Below are 23,482 nucleotides of genomic sequence, written 5' to 3'. Positions count from 1 at the left end.
CAATCGAAGTCGTATGCCCCTTCCCCAGGCCAAAAATAAATAGATACATAAATAAATAAATCATGAACAGTCCCTGAAGTTAAAGAATTCAGTCCTATGAAGAGAGGGGAAAAAAACATAGGCTATACATGAGGTAGGCATATGACATGGGCAGATATGTCAGTATACGCAGTGTATACATACAGCATGCTTGGATTATGACAAATACAACTTTTTTTACAGTGTGTATTTGATATGACTAGCTAATGTACTGGTGTAGTGGATGCCTGGTGATACAGAGTTATTTTACAGGGATCGTTTCAGATTCCCTGAGAGAGGAGAAACTGCTTTTAATGCAGTAATATATATTTTTAATTTATAATAGTATATATTATCATGTATTTCTGTAAAATAACAATTTTTTTAAAAACCCTGTATTTGATCAAAAATATAAACTTTTAAGGTCAAGATCTCAAAATTTCATCTTTTGTGAGAATTGGTGATTTTGTATTATTTATTCATTACTGTTATTGTTTTTATTTGTTTTATACTGTGTAAGTGTTGTTGATTTGAATCACATAAAATACGAGAGTCTTACAGATGGCAAGAACACCAACATCTTCAGGAAGCTTTTGATTGTTTATTTATTCTTATTTCCACGTGTTCAGTACTGTGTTACATAATATATCTTTTGCTCACATAGCAACTTTTATAAAACAGCTCATCAAAGAACACATACAAGTATAATGTAAATGTACAGAACTACAAAACTGATCATTTGCTGAGATAATCTGAAAGACATGAAATACATTTTTACCATCTGGAAAATAGCATAAGAAGAGCTTAACTGAAGAAACTGACCACAAGACGTATTAAACTAACAGCCCCTTTAAAAAGGCCAAGTGTGTAATTGTGGTTGAGAATATGATGTATACAAAAAGTTAACTGACCAAGTGAGTGAGGTTCAACTTTAAAAGTGAACAGAAACAAATGAATCTTCTGTTTGTTAATATCAAGCAAAACATACCTATCGTAGGTATGATCTGTCTACAGAAATGTAATAAATTAATATTTTTTTGCAGATGAATCATTACACTTCAGTCGTTAACTGAATGGAAATTAATTAGGTAACAACTTTGACATGATGGACCATCTTCCTCTTGAAAAATATATATTTATGATTAAATAATCTACTATATGTGCTAATATCTTAAGTAGTTTGTAGGCTACTTGTTTGGTTGTTTATTATTATTATTATTATTATTATTATTATTATTATTATTATTATTATCATTACTATTATTATTATTATCATTATTGATTAATTAATTATTGATTAATTAATTAATCAATTGATTTTTTTATCACAAACTTTATCACGTACTCCCTACTGTGTTCTTGTGTTCTTATTTTTTGTTTGTTTGCGTGTATTTGTTAAACAACTTGACAATTAATATAATATAATATAATATAATATAATATAATATAATATAATATAATATAATATAATATAAAGTCTTGAGTGGGCTGCAGCTTGTAATACCACTCTACAGGTGGCAGTAGTGAGCCCGTTAGCGCGCAATTGTACATAATACAGCCGTAGAAGATGAGACTCCAGCAGTCGCCGGGTGATGACGTTAATCTAGATCATGGAGCGAAAACACATGTCAGCTTTTGCTTTGTATCAAACCTTGACAACAGACGTGCCTGCTCCCGTCACCAAGTCTCCTCTGCAGGTAGATCATATTAAAATAATGTGACGTAATCTGGTTTAATGGCTCGTGCTCTGCTCTGTGACAGACTGTAAGTTACTGAGTCCAGCACAGTCCTGCTATCTCTCCTTTCACTTCTTCGGGCTAACTGTGTATCTGCACTGTGTTTATCCCTGTGTTTACCTCGTGTGGTGTTCCAGGTAGCGGATAAGAAGAAGAGGAAAAAGGAGAATGGCGCCAACAAGGTGAACACAGGTAAAGCTCAGTTCAAGCCTGACAGGAAGAAGATGCGAAAGAAGCTCATGAAGGCTGCACAAAGAGAGGAGAGCCCAAAGGGATTAACACAGGTGAGTGTGTGCACCTGCTGCAAAGATACTAAGATAGGTGCCATAGGGTGCTAATTTCACATCCATGAAAAGTCGCATTGTTTTTGAAATCCCCTAAAGTATTAATTCTTTCTCTTGCAGGAAGAGGAGTGTGTGAATGGAGATGGGGAGGCTCTGGATGCTTTGCTGTCTGACCTCACTAAAGTCAACAACAGCAGGGAGAGAGCCAGCAAGCTGTTCCAGTGGCTCATCAACCCCATCCCTGCCAAGACCTTCTTCAAGTATGGATGAGTGTGTCTGCAGTCTTTCTGTCTGTGCATTCAGAGTTAATATATATATGTTAAATCCAAAATGACAACAGGACAGGAAAACCAAAAGATCTCCTCTTCTTCTTGGAATATTCAGCAGCTAATATCTTTTCTCCGTCCAAAGGGACGTGTGGGAGAAGAAGCCCATTTTGGTTCAACGTAAAAATCCAGATTACTACAAGGGACTGTTCTCCACGGCAGAGTTTGATCGCATATTAAGACAGGTAAGGATCTGAAACATCACCTCATCCATCACCACTTTATTTACAGTCTCCCCACCTGTGTTGGATTTTGCCAGATATGTTATCATCATTATTGTTGTTATTGTTATCATTATGGCTGCAACAAAAGATAATTTCTTGAGCTTTACACTATAGGCACCATTCACCCATTCACACACATATTAATACATTCATGGCCGAGGCTACCATACAAGGTGCCACCTGCTCATCAGATAAACATTCACACACAGTCACACATCGATGGCGCAGGCATCAGGAGCAATTTGGGGTTTGGTGTTCAGTATCTTGCACAAGGACACTTCCACATGTACATGTCAGGGATCAAACCACCAATACATTCAACTGGAAAACGACCATCCATGTTTTATCCGACCAACAGTCCAAAAATCCAAAGCTGTTCAGTTTATTATTACGTATTGTAGCATAGATTTATTAAGGCAGCTAATGTCCACCGCTAAAAAATGTGAAGGGAAATCACAAATAATCTTTTCATCCTCTTTATATTCACCCCAAAACAGGCTCAAATCAAATGATGAAGGCGCATAATTAAACACAAGATTTCACACAAAAAAGTATTACATTTTCATATTTATGAAGCAATACATCTGCAAATGTTTGCTTCAAAAAAAGACTAAATTTCTACATTTTCTATAATGATCGCAACAGTTGCCAATTCATTTTTCCTCAATTGATGAATCTATTAATGGACTAATTGTTGCAGCTCTGATTATAATCATAGGACTTGTGAATGAAAGTGTAAAAATGAAGGTACTTTATTTAATGTGGGGATGTTTTTCCTCTTTGGAAACAAGTTAAGAAATGTATTGGTGACTGGGCGCATAACTGACAAGACAAAAGTTGGGTTTAATTGGAGATATCTCTTATACCAAAAGTTAGACTTGCATTGGCAGACTTTATTTGTACCTCAAGGACTGATCTCCACCACTGGAAGAGTTGTACAAAGCCTGATTTTTGCGAATGGTTAACTTTAATTTCCGACATTGACATTTAAATCTGTAATCACACAGACAAATAATAATACAGGAGGTTTTATGAAATTTGGTTTCATTTTTAAACACTTATATAACGAAAGAAACACAACAGGAAGTTAATATTATTGCTCCTTTATGTGAAAAAGAGCTGCCTAATTTTGTTTTATTATGGTGTTTTGTTTATTTGTACATTTCCTGTTTATTTGTTGAATGAATGAATGACTTTATGTCACACCAAAAACTAAAAAAAAATAATAAAAAACAAGACAAAGATAGCAGTGTCTGAAAAGGAGTACTGTAGGTACAAGTAAAATTTATATGTCCCTACCCCTTTCTTAAATTTATTCTTTTAAACTTCTTTTATATCATTTCAACAGATTCCCGAATGTATTTACAACTGATATACAACTATCCCCAGTTTATTTACCACCCAATTAAATAAAGTAATAAACGCAGGTCAATTACCGTCCAAATACCACCCAGTGTTGTAAAATAAATAAGCATTCCTCTAACACAACCTTTCCTCATCTATATATCTGCCAAAAATATCCTTTTTGTATAGTTTTGAATTGATTTATAATAGATGTTAGTCTTATTTTATTTCTAGTAGCTATGTGCCCAGATTTGTTCTCCAATGAGCACATGTAAGATTTTATCATGTGTTGCATTATGCTCTTTGATAGCTGATCTGTCACGCTGAACTACGCGTCTGTGTTGTTTAATTTAAGGAGGATGTTCAGTTTGGAGTCAACCTGGACGTCACCAGCTACACTGATGGCAAGAGGGAGACGCACAATCCTCCAGGGCGAGCTCTGCCGTACACTGTGTGGGACTTCTATAGGGTAAGGCCATGCTGAGATTTGTATACAGCATGTGATTTATTATTTACAACGCACCATCACTGTGATTCTGCATCTGTAGCTGCACCAGTTTCCTCAGTGGAGATCATTAAAGTTTCTCCTCACTCTGAAACCTTCCAGGACCACCTCCATCAAAAAGCAGTTAGATGTATTTTTATATATATGAAGTGGTTTATTCATTTTAATATATTCTGTGCTGCAAGCTAGAAGTCATTTTACTTTAAGTGCATTAAAAGTATGAGTGTACCATCTGCACAGTGCTCTCATGGCACATTAGTAGTCACTGTCGTATCTCTGTTCCTAGAGTGGCTGCTCCCTGCGCATGCTGAATCCCCAGGCGTTCTCCTCCACAGTGTGGAGCGTGCTGTCCATCCTCCAAGAGCAGTTTGGCAGCATGGCAGGAGCCAACGTGTAAGTGTTTGAGACGGCAATCGCCACGGAAACTTTTCCAGATGCTATCAGTTTGCTTTAAACGTGTGCTTTTCCTTTTAACCAGATACCTGACGCCACCTGGAACACAAGGCTTTGCTCCACATTATGACGACATTGAGGCGTTTGTGGTTCAGCTGGAGGGGAAGAAGCACTGGCGGGTGTACAACCCGAGGTAAGACACAGCGAGGAAGCTTTTAAGAGTAGCACAAGTTAAATTCACACGGGTTTTGGGCTGGAAAAGCTTTTTATGCTGTACATTGACCATATGTTGCTCACTGTGCACCTCACAATGTTTCCTCGATAGCTTGATGTAAAATTAGTAAATAAGTGAGGGATTGATGCAGAGAGACACACTGTGAAGTAGTTTTTCTGACTTTTTGCAGGACAGAAGATGAGGTCTTGGCTGTATTTTCAAGTGGTGAGTAAAAAATATTTATTTCATTTTTACAGGTCTTAGGACTGCTGTGAAACTGCGCCTACTTGGGGCAACAAAAAAGTTGACAGAGACATACTGGAAACTTAAAGTAACAGAGCAATGATTCAGTCTTATACAGAACATTTCACACATCACCCAGCTGTGTCTAACATTGGAGTGCAAACATCCTCTGCAGTATCTTAACCTTCAGACTTCCTGGAGTCAGTGAAAGACTCTCAGGTCTTCAAAAATATCTAAACCACTACTATGGACGAATCATCAAATCTTTATACAGTTATTATTCATGATGACATTCACATACTCAAGGGGAAGGCATTTCTGCTACCCTCTCATGATATCCTCTGAGCTGGTAAACCGTGTTCGCAGACAGCTGTTGTTTCTCAGCCGTGACTGCTTTGCATTTCCTCTCCAGAAAACTTTGATCAGGCAGTCATCGGAAAGCCCATCCTGGAAGTGGTGCTGGAGGCCGGGGATCTCCTCTACTTCCCCCGAGGATTCATCCACCAGGGCGACTGCCTTCCAGATGCTCACTCGCTCCACATCACCATCTCCTCTTACCAGAAGAACAGCTGGGGGGATCTGCTGCACAAGGTGATACTCTCTGATCAAAGCTCTCTACATGAAAGCTTTTACATGTGCGAATGAACTGATTAGAATTTGGTGGTCAAAGGTCAACTTCACTATGACGTCTGGACATTATTCAACATCATGTATCAGGAAGAGAGGGGGAGACATTTGGTTAGATACTGAATTGGTGACACTAATCTTGGGTGTCCACCTTCAAACTGTGCTGATTGTATAGATCTGTGCTGCCAGGTTGAAGATGTGTAAAGCATCCATGATTTAGAATTCCTACCGTCTTCGCAGCAACATCCATATTTGAAGCATTGTCTGCCATTTTTCTCAGGTGGTTCCAGCAGCATTGGAAATAGCAATGGAGGAGGATGTGGTGTTCAGACAGGGCTTACCTCTGGATTACCTGACATATATGGGAGTGCAGAACTCTGACAAGGTAATTCAGCTGTTGCTTTGTATTTCCATGCCACTTTCCATCGCCATCACCATCCTTGGCTTTTCAATGATTACTCACGAATGACTCAAGTCCTTCTAATGAGTGTGTGTGTGTGTGTGTGTGTGTGTGTGTGTGTGTGTGTGTGTGTGTGTGTGTGTGTGTGTGTGTGTGTAGGACGATCCACGCAGGACAAAATTCTTCACACGTATCGAGACTCTGATGAAGAAGCTAACAACTTACGCCCCGGTCGATGCTGCCGTGGATCAGAAAGCCAGAGACTTCTTCCATGACTGCCTTCCTCCCATGCTCACACCAGGTACAGTTAAGGTCAAAATTATTAGCCCCCCTTATGAAATCAAATAAAACCCTTATCCTTCCAATGACATGGGCCATAACCTTAAGTGTTTATAGTTTGTGTGTGTCCGCAAGAACAAAGACAACATCTGCATAAGGTCAAATGTACATTTTTATTGGTTTGCTGAACTGAAACAAGAAAAAAGCAAAAAATGCAATGGTCAGAATTATTAGCCCTCTAACAACTAATAGTCAATAGCGTAGCGTTTCTGATCCAAAACTGACAACAACCTCTTCTGGTAGTTTCTAACTAAGTTGGCACATGTCTCCTGAGGGATTTTAGCCCATTCTTCCTTGGCAAATTGTTCAAGATCATGCAAATTGCTTGGTCTCCGAGCATGGACCCGAACCTTGAGCTCCCTCCACAGATTCTCGATAGGATTGAGATCAGGGCTCTGAGAGGGCCACTCCAGAACCTTGATTTTGGTGTCTTTCAAAAAAAGTTTTTGACTAACAGACCAAAGGACAGACTTCCAAAACTCACCCTTATGTTTCAGATTGTCTCTGGCAAAATTCAGTCGGGCTTTAATGTGCCACTGTGAGAGCAATGGGGTTTTTCTTGCACGATGACCACGAAGTCCACCACGATGATGAACCCTCACAGCAGTCTTGCGTGAAACATCAAGTCCAGAGGAAGCCAGTTCAGCAACAATCATCTTTGCAGAGGTCTGGGGATTCTTGTTGACATCTCTGATTATTTTTCGCTGCAAAGTTTTGGAAATCTTGCGTTTTCTACCACGGCCAGGTTTATTTTTAACAGACTTTGTTTCTTTGTGCTTTGCAATGATGCAACGCACAGCTGTTCTAGAAACCATGAAATGCTTGGAAATGGCAGTATATCCTTCCCCCTGAAGATGAAGATCCACTGTCTTCTGTCTGAGGTCCAGACTGATTTCTTTGCTTTTTGGCATAATGATATTACTTCTTACGAAGATTATAGAGCAACCCTGGAATATCCCTTTCATTCAAGTGGTCAAGTGATACTAACTCTGCTTCTTGAAGTCACTTAAATAAGGTTCAGTGCTAATTGATTGCTCAGGTGTGTTTTCAAACCTAATTGACTGCTCAGGTGTGGTTTCAAACCCAGTTAATTTGTTTTGAAAGCACAAAATCACATGGGGGCTAATAATTTTGACCATTGCATTTTTTGCTTTTTTCTTGTTTCAGTTCAGCAAACCAATAAAAATGTACATTTGACCTTATGCAGATGTTGTCTTTGTTCTTGCGGACACACACAAACTATAAACACTTAAGGTTATGGCCCATGTCATTGGAAGGATAAGGGTTTTATTTGATTTCATAAGGGGGGCTAATAATTTTGACCTTAACTGTACATGAGGGATGCCTGGGAATTAACTCACTTTCAGTTCAGTTAATTCAGAAAAAAAATTAATTGAACAGGACAGTCTCAGGATATGTGATGCTTCTGACTCTAACTATTTCATGCCATCTCCCTCAGAGGAATTGGCCAGCAGTGTGCAAGGAGTTTCAACCAGGTGGGAGGGCGGGCAGCTTATAGACGGAGGTGCACAAATCACCACTCAGACCCGAGTTAGACTCCTGCGTGCCGGATGTGCCAGGTAACTTTTGTATTGCACGAACAGCAGTTTTGGAATTGACTGTTAACGATGTGGAGTATTTTGTCTTTGACTGTATGTTGTCAAGAGAAATCAATGACGCTTAGCCTTCTGTCTTCCCAGGTTATGCAGTGATGGAGAAGCTGTTCATCTTTACTACACGACAGACAACTCCAGAGTGTACCACAAAGAGGAGCCCAAGAGTTTTGAAATAAAAGCAGAGGTAAATTTGGAGGATCAGCGAAAATCACTTGGTGTCTCAAAGATGTTGTCACCGTCTAATGATTGTTTTCCTTTCAGCACACAGATGCCATGGAGTTTCTGATCCATTCATATCCCAAATTTGTGACAGTAGGAAGTTTCCCATGTGATTCTGCGGAGGACAGGGTGCGTTGTTGTGTGATCTGTGCTGAGATGTGACACCACTGAACAGTCAGGCATTGTTTCTGCTCTGTGCAGTGGTGTTTTGGGAGAGGGGAGGCCATCTAACATTTCCATGATTCATATTTGAGGTTGTGTTGATGTGAAATTAGCAGTTTGAGTTGTTCCTCATGTTTTTTTCTCTCCACAGATCGCTTTAGCTGAGCTGCTTTTTGAGAGGGGGATTATCCACACTGCAGAACCTCTGTAGTGGCCACAGATTCTTCAGTCATGCTGACTGCATGAGTAGATTCAAATTACCTTTGTATAAAATAAAAGGTCTTCATAGCAGAAAGACTTCTTGTCTCAAGTATTGTTATGCTAACTCATTTTGCTCTTTGTTCAGCACTAAATAAACCATATTTGAAAATTAAGTGATGTCATGTGTTATGTATTTAAAATCACCAACAAGTACCAAATGATTTTGTCGAGAAAGGGCATGTTTATTATCAGTTGATGCAACTCAAAAAATTAAAGATTATTGGGAGATCCAACTCAAAAACAGAGATACAGGAATCTTCTTAAATATTCTGATTTGAGGGTCATTCACACCACAGATGACAGCAGGACACATTACAGGTAGGGGGAATCTACTTCCAGGTCACCTCCTCACCAGGCTTCAGCTCCCTAAAAGAGAACAGATGTCACAAATTTGAATAAGCTTACATTCAGAGGAGCAGTGACTGTTAGATACCTTTTTTTGAAATGCTTGCTATCACAGTCAAACATAAAAACTGCAAATTACATTTTATGTTTAGGGTGCCATCTAATAAATGTTTGGTTGGGTTTTCCAAAGTGGACTAACTATATTGGGAAGCTATTCGCTGAGTGTTGCACCTGCATTCTGCTGACTTGTATGCATAGTAATTAGTTTAAACTAGGGGTATGAAGTTGGAAGAATCATCATCAAACAACTTTGGAACAAATACCACCTGAGCCTTAATTCACTGACAACCTAGAGGGACCTGCTTTACTGTTAGGTGAGAGATTGCTTTTTATCCTTACCTGCTGAACAAAGCACTTTTGTTCCTGAAAGCCGTCAGCTTCTGGTCCTGCTGTCTGTCAAGGTACCATCCAAACACAAAGCCCATCGGCACCAAGATGTTCACCCAATGCTCCCGGGCAAGTGCTACAAAGTTGACCATGGTTCCTACAGGAATAAGCAGAAGACACACTGTCATACACATTCGGTGGCACTGATTTTATACTCTGATCTAAAACAGTTATGCTTACAGTAAGATAGAGGGGACTGATGCTGCCACATTTTATTCCCCACATGCTTGCAGTTGCAGAAAAGATTTACGCAAGCTTACATCTATGCAGTGTTTCACTTTATTGTTGAGCTTCCAGTCTGTTGGACCTTCATCAGAGCATGTGCGGAAATCTTTTCCCCCAGTTTGGACTTAATGATGTTTCCAGCACTTGCCAAGACTAAGCTGGGTGGAACAGTGGTGGTCCTGCATCATTCCCCACATGGTTTAGACTGGAATCATTAAAGTAAGTTTAAAAAGTATGACATCACTAGTCAAACTCAGGACATTTTTTTGTAGGTTCTCTGCAGTGCAGATCTGGTAATGACAGCCTATTGTAACAAACCAGTGCAACACTGACATTGCAAAGCATGCTGAATACATAAATGTACCCATGACACAAGGCCAGGATTACATTATCTTGCTATTACATGTGCTGAATAACCTCTTGCCACTCCTTGGTACATTTTTTTCACATTTCTGCACAACTTTTATTTATTTATTTTTCTATGTTTTGATTATAACTTAATTATGTCATATATTTATGTCTCTTTGGTTTTTGCAATACTTGTTTTTTAGATTAATTTTCTCTTACTATGTTTATGTTCTACACCAATACACCAGAGCAAAATCCTTGTAAATGAAGACCTACTTGGCAATTAACCTGATTCAGATAACCTAAGCCATATCCAATGGGTTGCTCTGCGAGGCACTAAATAAACATCTGTGGATTTGGTCCAGGGACACTGAAATCAGTGCACTGAACCCCCCCAACGTCACTCGGGGCACCTGTCATGGGCAGCCCCCTCACTCTGACATCTCTCCACTTAGTGCATGTATAGGTTCTGTTTGTGCATGCCTGTGTTTGGACCTGTGTGTAATTGACAACAGAGTGAAAAAACTGAATTTAATAAAGTATATAAAATTAAGAATCATATTGTGATTTTTTTTTTTTACAGCTGTGGCAATAGGAATTGCGATTTTAGTGAGAATGGCACATTTTGCATTTTATTTTCAGTGAAAGAAATATAAATGATGATGTGATTTTTGCTGGGGTCTGCACAGTGGTCTAATATTAGCTGATGAGGTGGGTGTGCCACTAGGTAGATGGGTAGGTTACCAAGGAGGAAGTGGGTAAACATGTACATGTATTTCAAGGACTTTTGATTGTTTGGTGGGTATACTGTGAACAGCCAGAAAAAGAGGGTTGTATGTATCCACCCTCCATACACCACTGAGTCTGTACCAAACAAGCATGTTCCTTTACGTCTGGAATATGATTTGTAGGCCGATCATCTCTGTAGCATCTCCGTGCTTCACTTATCATGGTACGTTGTGGCACATTTCACCTTCATTAAGATAACTGCAGCTCCTGCGGTTTGGATATTGCAATTTAATAATATTTCGAATAATTGTGCAGCCCTAAATATGACTATAATAATATGAAAAAGTGGAATCTGTCTGAAAGTAATCATATGAAACTCCCAAGTATTGCAAAACTAAAATTATATAACAAATCATAAGTAATGACAGCATTTAAACACGTGTTTTTAGTCCTGTGCGACCGTATTTGTGTGGACACCTTTTAGATTCTGTGCTGACAGGGACATAATAGAGAGTGAGGGGTTGTTTAGAATAATTATTGTTGCTGATGTTTGTCTGGCAGAGCTCTGAGCTAACTGCTATTAGGTCAAGGTATTCTCCAATCCTGATAAACTGACTTATCTAAGCAGCTCTGCCTTATACGTAACGGCAGCGAGTATAACACAACAATTACCTCTAACTATGTATGAATCATTTCACCATTTAACTGTAGATACCCATAAAATGGAGCTACAAATGCTGGAGATACAGCTGTCTTACCTACTTCGACACAAACTTTCTGCACCACAACCACTGACTGGCTAATCGGTTTGCTAGCTAGCTAGCATTAGCAACAGCCTAAGCTGTCAGGTTTTCGTCGAGAATGGTTTCTCGGTTGCAATAATTACTTTGTGTTTAGGACAGGTAACACGTTACAGTACAATAAATGCAATAATGAAGAGACAAGCTGTTGTAATATGTAAAATATTACCTTCTGTTTACACCAAGCCGTGGCCTTCAGCTCTTCACTCACCAAGCAGAGGACATTGGACTCTACCAACTATGGAAAACACGACGGTGTTACTTGACCAATAAAAACAACTATTATTACCGTATTGGCTATTGTGGGTTATAATATGAGTTACAACATATTAATTCGAAATATTTAAGTATGTGTATTAAAATACAGTGCGATAAAATAAGTATTCGGTGTTTTGTCATAAAATTATTTTGTATTGACACCTCAAAACTTGGTACGCTCCTGTGACCTTTCACACATGATGCAGCGACAAACATGTCCGCCAGTCAAGTGTGTACTAAAAACGCTAACCAAAATGTCTTAACGTTGGAATTATAGCAAACCAATTTTTTGTGTTTCTGTTTCAACGAGAGGAAATTTATATTATCACATATTTATTGGTACGTTGCATCTTCCTCTGTCGATACAAGCCACTCGCATCCACAAGCTAAATGTAGCTAGCGTGCTAACTAAATGGACTTTGCCGGGTACTTTGTTAGCGTTGTTGCTATGCTAGAGCGACTTAGCTGTGGCTAGCAACCAAACTGTCATTTCTTTTAATTACTTGTAATTTACTTAGTTCTGGAGGAGCCAGTCGCATCTTTCATTTACGCAACTGTTGTCTAGTACCATTTCAATTCAATATCGAAACATGTTTTTGTTTGTTTTGTTGTTAATGACAGTGATTGGATTCAATGATCCAAGTCATTGAAAGCCATTGTATTAGAGCGGCTAGCATAACCTCATGCCAACATAATTGTACTTTCAGAGAAACAACTGAAGAAAAATGACGTCCATTATCAAGCTGACAGCCGTGTCAGGGGTTCAGGAGGAGTCTGCCCTCTGTTACCTGCTGCAGGTGGATGAATTCCGCTTCCTCCTGGACTGTGGCTGGGATGAGAACTTCTCAATGGACATCATTGACGCAATGAAACGGTAACTATTGGTATCCATTGTCTAATAACCTCACTTTCCACCTTTTCTGTGACTTAAAACAAGTGTGATGTCCACTTTCCCCTCCAGGTATGTTCATCAGGTCGATGCCGTGCTCCTCTCCCACCCTGACCCCATACACCTGGGAGCTCTGCCATATGCTGTGGGGAAACTGGGTCTGAACTGCACTATCTATGCTACGATCCCTGTCTACAAGATGGGGCAGATGTTCATGTATGATCTATACCAAGTAAGAAGAGGGAATGGGAAATGTCATGCATGTAAAGTCATTTATTAATAGAGCTTGATCGCATGATTAGCATTGATTTCTTAATCCTTTCCTTCTTTCCACTCAGTCACGAAACAACAGTGAAGATTTCACACTGTTCACCCTCGACGATGTGGACAGCGCTTTTGATAAAATCCAGCAGTTAAAATACTCTCAGATTGTCAATCTGAAAGGTGAGTTAGTTGCAGACACGTATAGGAGGAGTCACCGCCATTTATTGTATCACAGCTACTAAAGTGTTTCATATCTTTACTTTTACCTGACAGGGAAAGGACACGGTCTTTCCATCACTCCTCTCCCAGCTGGTCACATGATTGGAGGTACTATTTGGAAAATTGTGAAAGACGGAGAGGAGGAGATTGTTTACGCTGTGGACTTCAACCACAAGAGAGAGATGTGAGCACAGACAGAACATTCATATGAAATGGAATTAGTTTTTTTTTATTTGGCTGTTAATTCATTCCCTGTTTGATTTTGTCTTTTTATTCCAGACACCTTAACGGCTGCACCTTGGAGAGCATTAGTCGTCCTAATTTACTTATCACAGACTCCTTTAATGCTACATATGTACAGCCACGTCGCAAACAGAGAGATGAGCTGCTTCTCAGTAAGTAATCTTCACAAGACTTAATAGTAGTGGTAATTTATGTGTTTAGATTATATTTATTCAATGGAGTTAGTGATCATTTAGAAAATATTGCAATCACTTGTCCCACTGGTCTAACAAGTGAAGCATGTAATCATGTACTGTTTCAACATCAAAATTGAAATTCAAAGGAGCAGCTTGTCTTTTAAAGTCCTCTCTTTTTGTTATTTTTGTTTAATACTGTGTGAAAAACAACAGGATAATTTGTTGTGTTTCAGATTCTTGCATCTCAAACTTTTAGCATTTATGTGTAACAAGGGTTAAACTGCATGACATATTCCCTTGTATCCCTTACATTTTTGTTCTTCTTAGCCTCTCTTCTATTTCTGTAAAACTAAAAAAGACACTAGACAAATAAATACAGTATATCTGAATAAAAATGAAAGAGCAGTGCAGTTTTTAGAGGTGGCAGTTTGTGCAGAAATGTGCAAAATTGTTCAAGACAACAACAGAGGTTCACAGTACGAAGTACAAAAAAATATGCTGTGTATATTGTACAGAGATATTCCATTGATATTCTTATATTTTTCTTTACTCGCAGCAAATGTAATGGAGACCCTTCGCGGTGACGGTAATGTCCTCATTGCCGTGGATACAGCTGGGCGTGTGTTGGAGCTGGCTCAGCTCCTGGACCAGATCTGGAGGACAAAGGACGCTGGGCTTGGAGTCTACCCACTAGCTCTGCTGAACAATGTCAGCTATAATGTGGTGGAGTTCTCAAAGTCCCAGGTATCAAGTCACTGTTTTTTATTATGATATTTGTTCCGATTTTGATCTTGGCAGCATTTTATTTGGCAGATACAATAAATGTTCACAATAATATTTTTAGTACCATTGATTTAGCGGTGTAACAGCAAATTATAAGGGCTGAAACCGAATATTTAACTGTTTGGATATTCGTTGATTGGGTGGGTATTCGGTTTGTCCGGTGTTGACAGCATATTATTTTGGGCATTTATATATGTCTATAAATTTATTTATGATAAGAAAAATTATGACAAGATGTTATTATGTCAGAAAAAGTGCATCCCAAGTGGTCGATCAAACCACTCGGGATTACACACATGCATAAAACACCTTGTGGAAAGTTTTGAAATGAGAAGAACTGTTTTTAGGTTTGGAAATGGTTTGACATTAAATGAATGTTTTAAAAAGTCTTGAAAACATTGTCAGGGTATTGTTTAAAAGGTGCTCATGAAAATCACAAATGTGTTCCTAGTGTTACTAATTCCAAATTTAGTGCTGCGTTGCATGATTGTAGAATTGTCACATGATACACACAGACCAGACCAGCATTGCATCAGTCCTGCTGTCACATTAGGAGAGAAACAGGGAGATGCTGAATAGCCGTTGTTTAGCAGGTTAACCAAGGCATTCACACTCAAAATCAAAGCTATAATCCGTCTCTATGATCTTTGGTTTTCTATGCCCCAAAAAGGGGTGCGGCCTTGACGTTTTGCAAAGTACTAGCATGTGCCCGTCTTGTCTATTGGCAGTGGGCATATGGCAGGAATGTCTAACTAGCAAGTAGAAAGCACCTTCAGTTTACTTATCCCCAAATGCCAGGGAAGTGTGTGTATAACAAACTATGGCTGTGTGGCTATATTGGTCAACCTATCTTAAACTATTTAAATGGAGTCACAGGGTAAAAATAGTATGGAAATATTTTTGAAATTAATTGGTAGAATGTGTGGGAACCCTGTGCATAAAATTGCTTTTCACCAGTCATGATTGTTAATCGACTGTCTCTCTGTAGGTGGAGTGGATGAGTGACAAGCTCATGAGGTGTTTTGAGGACAAGAGAAACAACCCCTTCCAGTTCCGTCACTTGACCCTGTGCCACAGTCTGGCAGACCTGGCCCGGGTTCCCAGCCCCAAGGTGGTGCTTTGCAGCCAGCCAGACCTCGAGTCTGGATTTTCCAGAGAACTCTTCATCCAGTGGTGCCAAGACGCCAAAAACTCCGTCATCCTGACCTACCGCACTACTCCTGGAACCCTGGCCCGCTACCTCATCGACAACCCTGGAGAGACGATGCTGGATCTGGAGGTGAGACCGGCAGTCACGATGCTGATTCACCATGACAGAGGGTTTGGGTTTATCTCTTCCTGCAGCATTTGCCCCACGGGAAGCTCCTGTCTCTCACATTCAGACCCCAGCTGAGGGAACAACAAAATGTGTCATTCTATCATTTGCACCATATCCATCCTTCATTTTTCTCCTGATGACAGGTGAGGAAAAGAGTGAAGCTGGAAGGCAAGGAGCTGGAAGAATACCTTGAAAAGGAGAAAGTAAAGAAAGAAGCAGCTAAAAAGCTTGAACAAGCAAAAGAGTAAGTAGAAATAGAGACGGGTCTTCTGAGTACTCGACGGTTGGATGTCTCTTTCATGCCTGTTGGTGGAACAAAGCATTTGATTCATAGAATTTAACAGTATGTTAAAAGCTAAAACAGGAAATTCTGTAAAAAGCCAACAGAAATGCAAATGGTGCTCTAGATTGCATATTTAAAACAGGCTATTTAAATGGAAATCTGCAAGTGGGAGATGAGTCATGATACTCTGAGACAACATTTATACTCAAATCAACAAAAACCAGTTGTTGACTCGTATATACGCAGTTGATTTTTATTTCATACGCCTGCAGGGTGGATGTAGACTCGAGTGACGAGAGTGATATGGATGACGATCTGGATCAGCCAGCTGCAGTGAAGACCAAACACCACGACCTGATGATGAAGAGCGAGGGGAGCCGTAAAGGCAGCTTCTTCAAACAGGCCAAAAAGTCTTATCCAATGTTCCCCACACATGAAGAGAGAATCAAATGGGACGAGTATGGAGAAATCATCAGGTAATACAACACAGAAACATGAACGCAAGGTTACACATCAGAGGATACAGGGAAAGTACACTGACCTGTATTTGCTGCCATCATCAATAATGCCTACCACACATTAGAACAGTGGTTCCCAGCTGGTGGGTCGCGGTCCAAAAGTGGGTCGTGGGTCCATTCTGAGTGGACTGTAAGTGACCTGTTAATGTGTCAAATTTGTAAAAAAAAACCAAAACAACACATTTTATTTTCAAATATAGTGAATTTCCGCCACAAAGCTTTTATTTTGAAGTGCTGTTTCCTGCCGTATAGTGAGTACTTACAGACAGCTTCTTCACAGAGACGGCAAACTAACTCAACAACATGGTCCAACACAATAATGACGATGAATATATTAAACAGTGTGGACCTTGAACTAATGACGAGGGAGAAATCTGGACCTCGTGGCTGGACTGGTTGGGAACCACTGCACTAGAAGACATTTTAAAGATTACAGTTTGACACCCTCCCACTGATAAAGACAATGTTGCTTTTTTGGGTACACTATAAGATTTTGCAAAGACTAGGGATCTTGCAAGGTCACTATTTGCAAAATTACAACAAGATTCCCTTTCAGATTATTTCCCATCCTCATCCTGGTGGAAAATATTAAACCAAACTCCCTTTTAGAAATATGACATACTAACAATTCTTCCTGTGTCAGGAAAAAAAAACACAAAACCCTAGAAACACAAGATTAAATGCATCATATGTTGACCGTATTCTTGTCAATTCAGCATCAATATAATCTTTAAAGATAAACTGTGTTTGCGTACAACCTTTTTGGATTTTGCCGCTTCAACTTGCCACCAGCCTCCAGTGGTTGGCTGCGCTATTTTAGCGAGAGGAGGACCTGGAAATGAGTGGCAAACCATTTCAAAAATTAATATTTCTCTCTAAAATAAGTGCAGGTTGATGGATCAGGTACACCCTTAAGTTAGAGTTAAACTCTTAGTCTTGGTCACTCCACCAGTTTCTCCTCCTTTTCCACAGTACAAAAGAGCCTTTTTCTGAGTCTCGTCCATGCATACAGTGTGCCCGGTTTCCTGCTTCCTGTTTGGTGCTGAAGAGAGCGCACCTGTTAGTTGTTGACAATTTTCAAGTCATTGAACTTCACAATTTGCATGAGCCAAGTCTAAAAGCTTTAAGGCAAGAAAAAGACTGACTGAGTTTACAACCAGCTTAAGCCCAGTTCAGACCAAAGATTCAAGACGAGACAAGTTGAAACATGCAGCTACTTGCAATGCGTCATTCTGCAACGTTCTAAATAACCTGCTATTTCACACCAATGCAACTAGATGAGACAGTGTATCATCTCTATGCAACAACTCTCTGTACTGTTATTCTGATTTCCAGCTTTTCAGGCTGATTTTGTGGCTGAATATAATTTGTAGCTTCTTAAAATATGAATGAGGATAGTGATAGTGAGATACTGGCTACAGTTGCATTTGTAGTAGTGATGAAACGGCGAAAAAAATAAAACATAATATAAGTAAGCAGCGCCAGTTAGCAAGTCAATGAGAACATGTGTGTGTGAGGAGAAATAAGCACATACAGTGAGCAGCAGCAGACCCACCATATGACACCGGCATAAGTGAGGATGGAGACAGTCATTTTGACTCAATCAGCAGACTTCACTACATGCCAACTGGCTGTTGTATCAGATGATATGCCTTACATTCTGAAACCAGCCGCCGGCGACTTGACCAGCTGTGATGCAGGTGACACCGTCAGCCGGCTTGAGTCGAGCTCAAACGGCCAGTTCACACCGCTGCAACTTTTTTTTCTGCAGCATTCTAAAACAGTTTCGTCTCATTGCAAATTAAACTGGGCTTTACAGCAGATGATCGTGATCACAGGAATGCTGCACAATCATAGCAAAACTATCAAGATTTTATTCTAACGATGTAAACTTGTCTCAGACAGGCAAATTGCTTGAAAACTGCTTTGGTGTAAGGCCATTATTTTTCTTTCACAGGCTAGAGGAATTTCTGGTTCCTGAACTACAAGCTACAGAGGAGGAGAAAAACAAACTGGAATCTGGGTTAACCAACGGGGACGAGCCCATGGACCAGGATCTCTCTGTTGTTCCCACCAAATGCATCTCCAGTATTGAGAATCTTGAAATTAGGTCAGTGATTCTCTCTGTGACAAGAACTCTGCGGGTTTAAGCTCCCAATATTTCTCGCCTCCCTTTTACTCTGCTACTGGAGCTGATCAGTTCAGTGCTGTGGTGTTCTGGATGGTCTCCAGGTGTGAAAGAGCGTAACTGAGGCTAAGCGTTGTTGGAAAGCACCTTATGTCCACTCAGCAAACCTCTTTGTATAAATTACAAGTCTATCAAGAAATCTCATCTGTGCTGGTGTTTAACAATGTTAAAAAGCTTTATCCCGCCTTCATTCCCCTACAGAGCGAGGGTAACCTACATCGACTACGAAGGTCGCTCTGATGGCGACTCCATCAAGAAGATTATTAATCAGATGAAGCCTAGACAGCTGGTGATCGTTCACGGGCCGCCGGAAGCCAGTCTCGACCTGGCTGAGTCCTGCAAGGCTTTCAGCAAGGACATCAAAGTCTACACGCCCAAGCTACAGGAGACTGTGGACGCCACCAGTGAAACACACATCTACCAGGTCAGCTCAGAAAAGACCTTTTGTTTTATCAAAGCTTATTAGTTTTCCTCTTCTGCCTGCTACAGCGTCATTGTACGCAAGTCATCATGTTATCCCTTTCAAGCCCCACTCCAGTGTATTTTGGCATTTTTATAATGTTTTATATTTTCCTGAGTCATTTTCTGATGACGTTAATTAGCCGCACTGGTCGCCATATATTTTTTTTGACTAATAAATTCATTTTGTGCTCAAAGTAACAAAAATAACGTTGTTGCTAAAACAGGAAGATGACGAATGACTCTAGTAGAAGCTGCAAATTCGCCATCCTCCAAGCTTGCAAAGCTGCACTGTCCTGCCTCTTTGCACTGGAGCAGCAAAACTGATAAACATCGTTGTGAGCTAGCTAGTCAACTTAACTATTTTGGCTACGTTGAAGACTGATGTGGACCATTCGCAGAGCAGATGTGCCACTGAATGTATCTCTTTACTGGCAACACCTGCAGCGCATATAGAGTGTAGTTTGGGTTGTGTGGCGAGTCACAGACAAAACAAGACAGTGAGATGTGTTTTGGGATTGTGTGGGATTGTTTCTTCAGTTTTTGGACCCAGCATAACACTGTAAAACTTTTTTATTAAGTTTCTTTAATATGGGCAACTTAACATCTACAGACCAGATGGTACTGGCAAAATAAATGCCAACAGGGAGATGAAACCCCACAGCTGAAGCTCTGTTTGATACAAAGTAGCCAATATACAGTATGACTAACTTACTTAGCAAAGCTCATTAAAAACTGACAGGAAATAATTATTGATTTTATTATATTTTATTAACTAGCAAACAAAGTAGTTGCCTGCATTAACTGTCGGTTAAAAAGTTAAAGGGGAGCTATGCCCATTTTTAAATATCATACATGTTATTCCTATGGTCTAAGACAGTCCAAAAATATAAGTAAACATGAACAACTCTCTCCCGAACCCCAAAACAAGAATGCTAAATCTCTGGAGCTGCTCCATAGAAAGTAAATTGGGAAAGCTGTTATAAATGACACTGAGAGCACCCAGGGGAATGATCTGAGTATATGGGTACATTTTCTGTTTTATGACTGAGAACACTACAATAACATAAAGCTAATTTGGGTATAAAAAAGAAAATAAACAAATCAGGCTCCCATTTATTGTCTGTGGAGCAGCTCCACACTTTATACTTGATGGCATCACAAGTTTGAGACTTACTTCTCTGGTTTCTGGCTATCAAAACTCTTAATTTAGGTGGTGTTTCCGTCAAGCAGTCGTCATTCAGAAGCTAACAAAAGATTCTTATTCATTCATATTTCCTCCAGGTGAAGGAGGTTGTCGAAAATCCTCCATCTCATGACCAGTGTTAAAGAGACTGCTGTCACTGTCCATGCAATATTGCCTTGACACATACGCTAAAACAATAATCTGGTTGCCGTGGCAATGGATTATGTCTGACTATTGACCACAATCCCATTCTCTGTTTGAGAAAGAATGTTAACCAAAAAACTGGAAGTAACTCTGCTGTAGTGGAGCTTTAATGTGTTCTGTAGATTCAAAAGTCTGAAATATTCTTCTGTGAAACAGTAAAACCTGATAAATCTGTCTTTGTTATCTCCATAGCAACTGAGCCAATAAGTTAACAGCTGTAAGACTGATTTATTGAGCAAAGCATAAAGCTTCCATGAGGATCCCATGTCCTCATCTTGTCTCATCTTGTCATTGCAAAGGTGCGGTTGAAAGACTCCTTGGTGAGCTCCCTGCAGTTCTGCAAGGCCAAAGACACGGAGCTCGCCTGGATCGACGGCGTGCTGGACATGCGTGTGGTGAAGGTGGACACAGGCGTGATGCTGGAGGAGGGCGTCAAAGACGAGCCCGAGGAGGGCGCCGAGATGGCCATGGAGGTCGCCACCGATCTCGCCATCGACCAAAATGCCACGGCGGTGGCAGCACAGCGCGCCATGAAGAACCTGTTTGGGGAAGACGAGAAGGAGGTGTCTGAGGAGAGCGATGTCATTCCCACACTGGAGCCACTGCCTCCACACGAGGTGAGGCTGGGAACACAGCAAATTTGCAGCAATAACATATTATTTCTGAATATTAGTTGAGGGGTTTGGGGAAATGTGTGAAAATTAAATGTCATATTTTTTGCTAGTAAGCTTAAAGATTCTCTCCACAGCTGCTTGGAATAATAATTTGTCTCTTTCTCCACTAAAAGATTTTAATTACCACAATAAAAATTACATCTACTCCTTCTCCCTGATGCAAATCCTCAATCTATGAATATGCAAAGATTTTCATTTCAGAAGTTTAAGTGCTGGTCACAAGATGTCTCCCACTTTAATTAGAGGCAGATTCTCACTGGATGACACCTTAATGCAAGTTATTGGACCATGCAAGGGTGTAGGTTTTGTTTCAACGTTGGGGGGGGTTGTTCCCAAGGAATCTTGAGCACCAAACACATCATTTTCAGCATTCTGGTGAATTTTCCTGCATCAATTTATGAGAAATAGCTTTGTTTATGCAACGAAAAACACAAAAATCAGGTAACAATTCACAATATAATGTAATACAGTGAAGAAAGACTCTCTGAAGACTCTCAGACACTGCATTGCTTTTGAGTATTTATTCTCCTGTAGATCAACTTCTCTCATTTAATGTTATCCCTGCTGAGTCAACACACATGTAGGCATACTTTTCCCTCCTCTTTCATGTCTAAAGATTATTTTTGGGGGGCTTTTTGCCTTTAATGACAGGACAGTTTGAAGCGTCAAGTGGGGAGAGATGGGGGGACGACATACAGTAAAAGGCTGCAGGCTGGAGTCAAGCCTGTGGCCGCTGTGGCAAGTATGTTGCCATTATACAGGGTGCCTGCTCTACCCACTGAGCCACTGGGCGCCCCCTCTTTCATGTCTGCATCTCTGGACTTTAATAGCTTGTGTTTCAGCAAGATGTCTGCTCATATTCTAAACATTCTGCACACTCAAAAATCATATCTTACATATGTGTGTTCTCTGAGAACTCAACATTTAAGTCATATTATCTTAAGAAAAAATCGATCTGCCCTACAGTCTGCTGTGCATTACATGAAATTCAGACAGTCAGACAGACACATAACCCAGCATCAGGTCTCTGAGAGACACAGAGACATTGACACAGAGCTGCCAGTCAAATGAAAGACGCCTAAACCTTTATAGGACAAAACAACTAGAGCCTACAGTAGCCTATGGACTGTCAGGAAATGCTAAAAGATACACGACTTTATTATTTTATTCTCTTGCTAATTACGGCTACGTTGGAGCTCCTGCCCTGTTTTCACCAGTCCTCCACCAGGACTCGTCCTGCAGTAGCACCTACTTTACCAAAGGCATACTGTAGCGTCTATGAGTAGTGTTCTAGCAGTCCTTCAAAACTAAAGCCATTAGTCACTTTCTAGTGATCCTTCAAAATAAAAGACTTCAGCTACTTTCATGTTTTTATTAGAAGGGACAAATGCACGTGTGTAAAATAATGAAGTACACTGTGTCACCCCTGAAAATCTACACCTATGGGACCATGATTGGCCTCCATGTAAACTCAGATTTAAGATGAGCGGGAAGGAACTTTGCCCCATTTAGCAGATTAATGTGAAAACAGCCTTCTGGTGTCAAACTCTGCACATACATCATTCTGTACAGTGAAGGTCAAACATGTAATTGAAGCAACTATGAACAAAACAGGTAACCTCATTTTAAGAGTCCTTGCAGTCATGCAGACGACTAATAGTTAATGAAATAGTACAGGCAACAGATGACCTTTACGTCCCGTCAGCTGCTGCAGCCGGTGCACGAAAACTCCAGGAGGAGGCTGGGAGACAGGTTGCTCAACATGACTCACAGAGAGGAGTTAATCACTCAACATGGGATTCTGATTAAGATGGGATTGTAACATGATTCCACCAGTATGTGTCCACAAGGGCATAAAAGCAATTCAGACAGCGCTCAGTCTGATTGGCGCTCTCTGCCGTTCTCCCTCCAGATTCCAGGGCATCAGTCGGTGTTCATCAACGAGCCTCGCCTGTCTGACTTCAAGCAGGTCCTGCTGAGAGAGGGCATCCAGGCCGAGTTTGTGGGAGGAGTGC

General features: G+C 40.2%; 3 protein-coding genes across 3 annotated transcripts in view; 2 read left to right on the top strand and 1 right to left on the bottom strand.

Moving 5' to 3' along the window:
- The first annotated feature begins 1,578 nt into the window (after positions 1–1,578).
- On the top strand, positions 1,579–9,024 carry riox1 (ribosomal oxygenase 1). Its single transcript, XM_033648094.2, has 15 exons — positions 1,579–1,715; positions 1,892–2,038; positions 2,159–2,298; positions 2,450–2,549; positions 4,288–4,401; positions 4,724–4,830; positions 4,916–5,023; positions 5,235–5,269; positions 5,700–5,878; positions 6,195–6,299; positions 6,474–6,615; positions 8,113–8,233; positions 8,354–8,453; positions 8,531–8,617; positions 8,802–9,024. Exons 1-15 carry the CDS (start codon positions 1,629–1,631, stop codon positions 8,859–8,861), a joined length of 1,632 nt encoding a protein of 543 aa, XP_033503985.1. The 5' UTR covers positions 1,579–1,628; the 3' UTR covers positions 8,862–9,024.
- A 48-nt stretch (positions 9,025–9,072) lies between these two features.
- ndufb1 (NADH:ubiquinone oxidoreductase subunit B1) lies at positions 9,073–12,113 on the bottom strand. Its single transcript, XM_033648272.2, has 3 exons — positions 11,975–12,113; positions 9,656–9,800; positions 9,073–9,277 (listed from the first exon to the last, which is right to left on the bottom strand). The coding sequence occupies exons 2-3, from the start codon at positions 9,793–9,795 to the stop codon at positions 9,241–9,243; spliced, it is 177 nt and encodes a 58-aa protein (XP_033504163.1). The 5' UTR covers positions 9,796–9,800; positions 11,975–12,113; the 3' UTR covers positions 9,073–9,240.
- Positions 12,114–12,256: 143 nt separating this feature from the next.
- Positions 12,257–23,482, top strand: part of cpsf2 (cleavage and polyadenylation specific factor 2) — a 16,392-nt gene continuing 5,166 nt past the window's right edge. Inside the window, exons 1-14 of the mRNA XM_033647821.2 lie at positions 12,257–12,402; positions 12,771–12,937; positions 13,025–13,184; positions 13,291–13,396; positions 13,490–13,619; positions 13,715–13,830; positions 14,411–14,598; positions 15,626–15,916; positions 16,099–16,199; positions 16,511–16,714; positions 18,714–18,866; positions 19,146–19,368; positions 21,093–21,410; positions 23,380–23,482. The exon at positions 23,380–23,482 is cut by the window's right edge and continues 32 nt beyond it. Of these exons, the coding sequence (XP_033503712.1) occupies positions 12,789–12,937; positions 13,025–13,184; positions 13,291–13,396; positions 13,490–13,619; positions 13,715–13,830; positions 14,411–14,598; positions 15,626–15,916; positions 16,099–16,199; positions 16,511–16,714; positions 18,714–18,866; positions 19,146–19,368; positions 21,093–21,410; positions 23,380–23,482 (2,242 nt within the window). The 5' untranslated portion in view covers positions 12,257–12,402; positions 12,771–12,788. The remainder of the gene's footprint in view (positions 12,403–12,770; positions 12,938–13,024; positions 13,185–13,290; positions 13,397–13,489; positions 13,620–13,714; positions 13,831–14,410; positions 14,599–15,625; positions 15,917–16,098; positions 16,200–16,510; positions 16,715–18,713; positions 18,867–19,145; positions 19,369–21,092; positions 21,411–23,379) is intronic.

The sequence above is a fragment of the Epinephelus lanceolatus genome, chromosome 13 (genome assembly GCF_041903045.1).
Source record: "Epinephelus lanceolatus isolate andai-2023 chromosome 13, ASM4190304v1, whole genome shotgun sequence".
Taxonomy (NCBI): domain Eukaryota; kingdom Metazoa; phylum Chordata; class Actinopteri; order Perciformes; family Serranidae; genus Epinephelus; species Epinephelus lanceolatus.
This window is presented reverse-complemented; position numbering and strand designations above follow the sequence as displayed.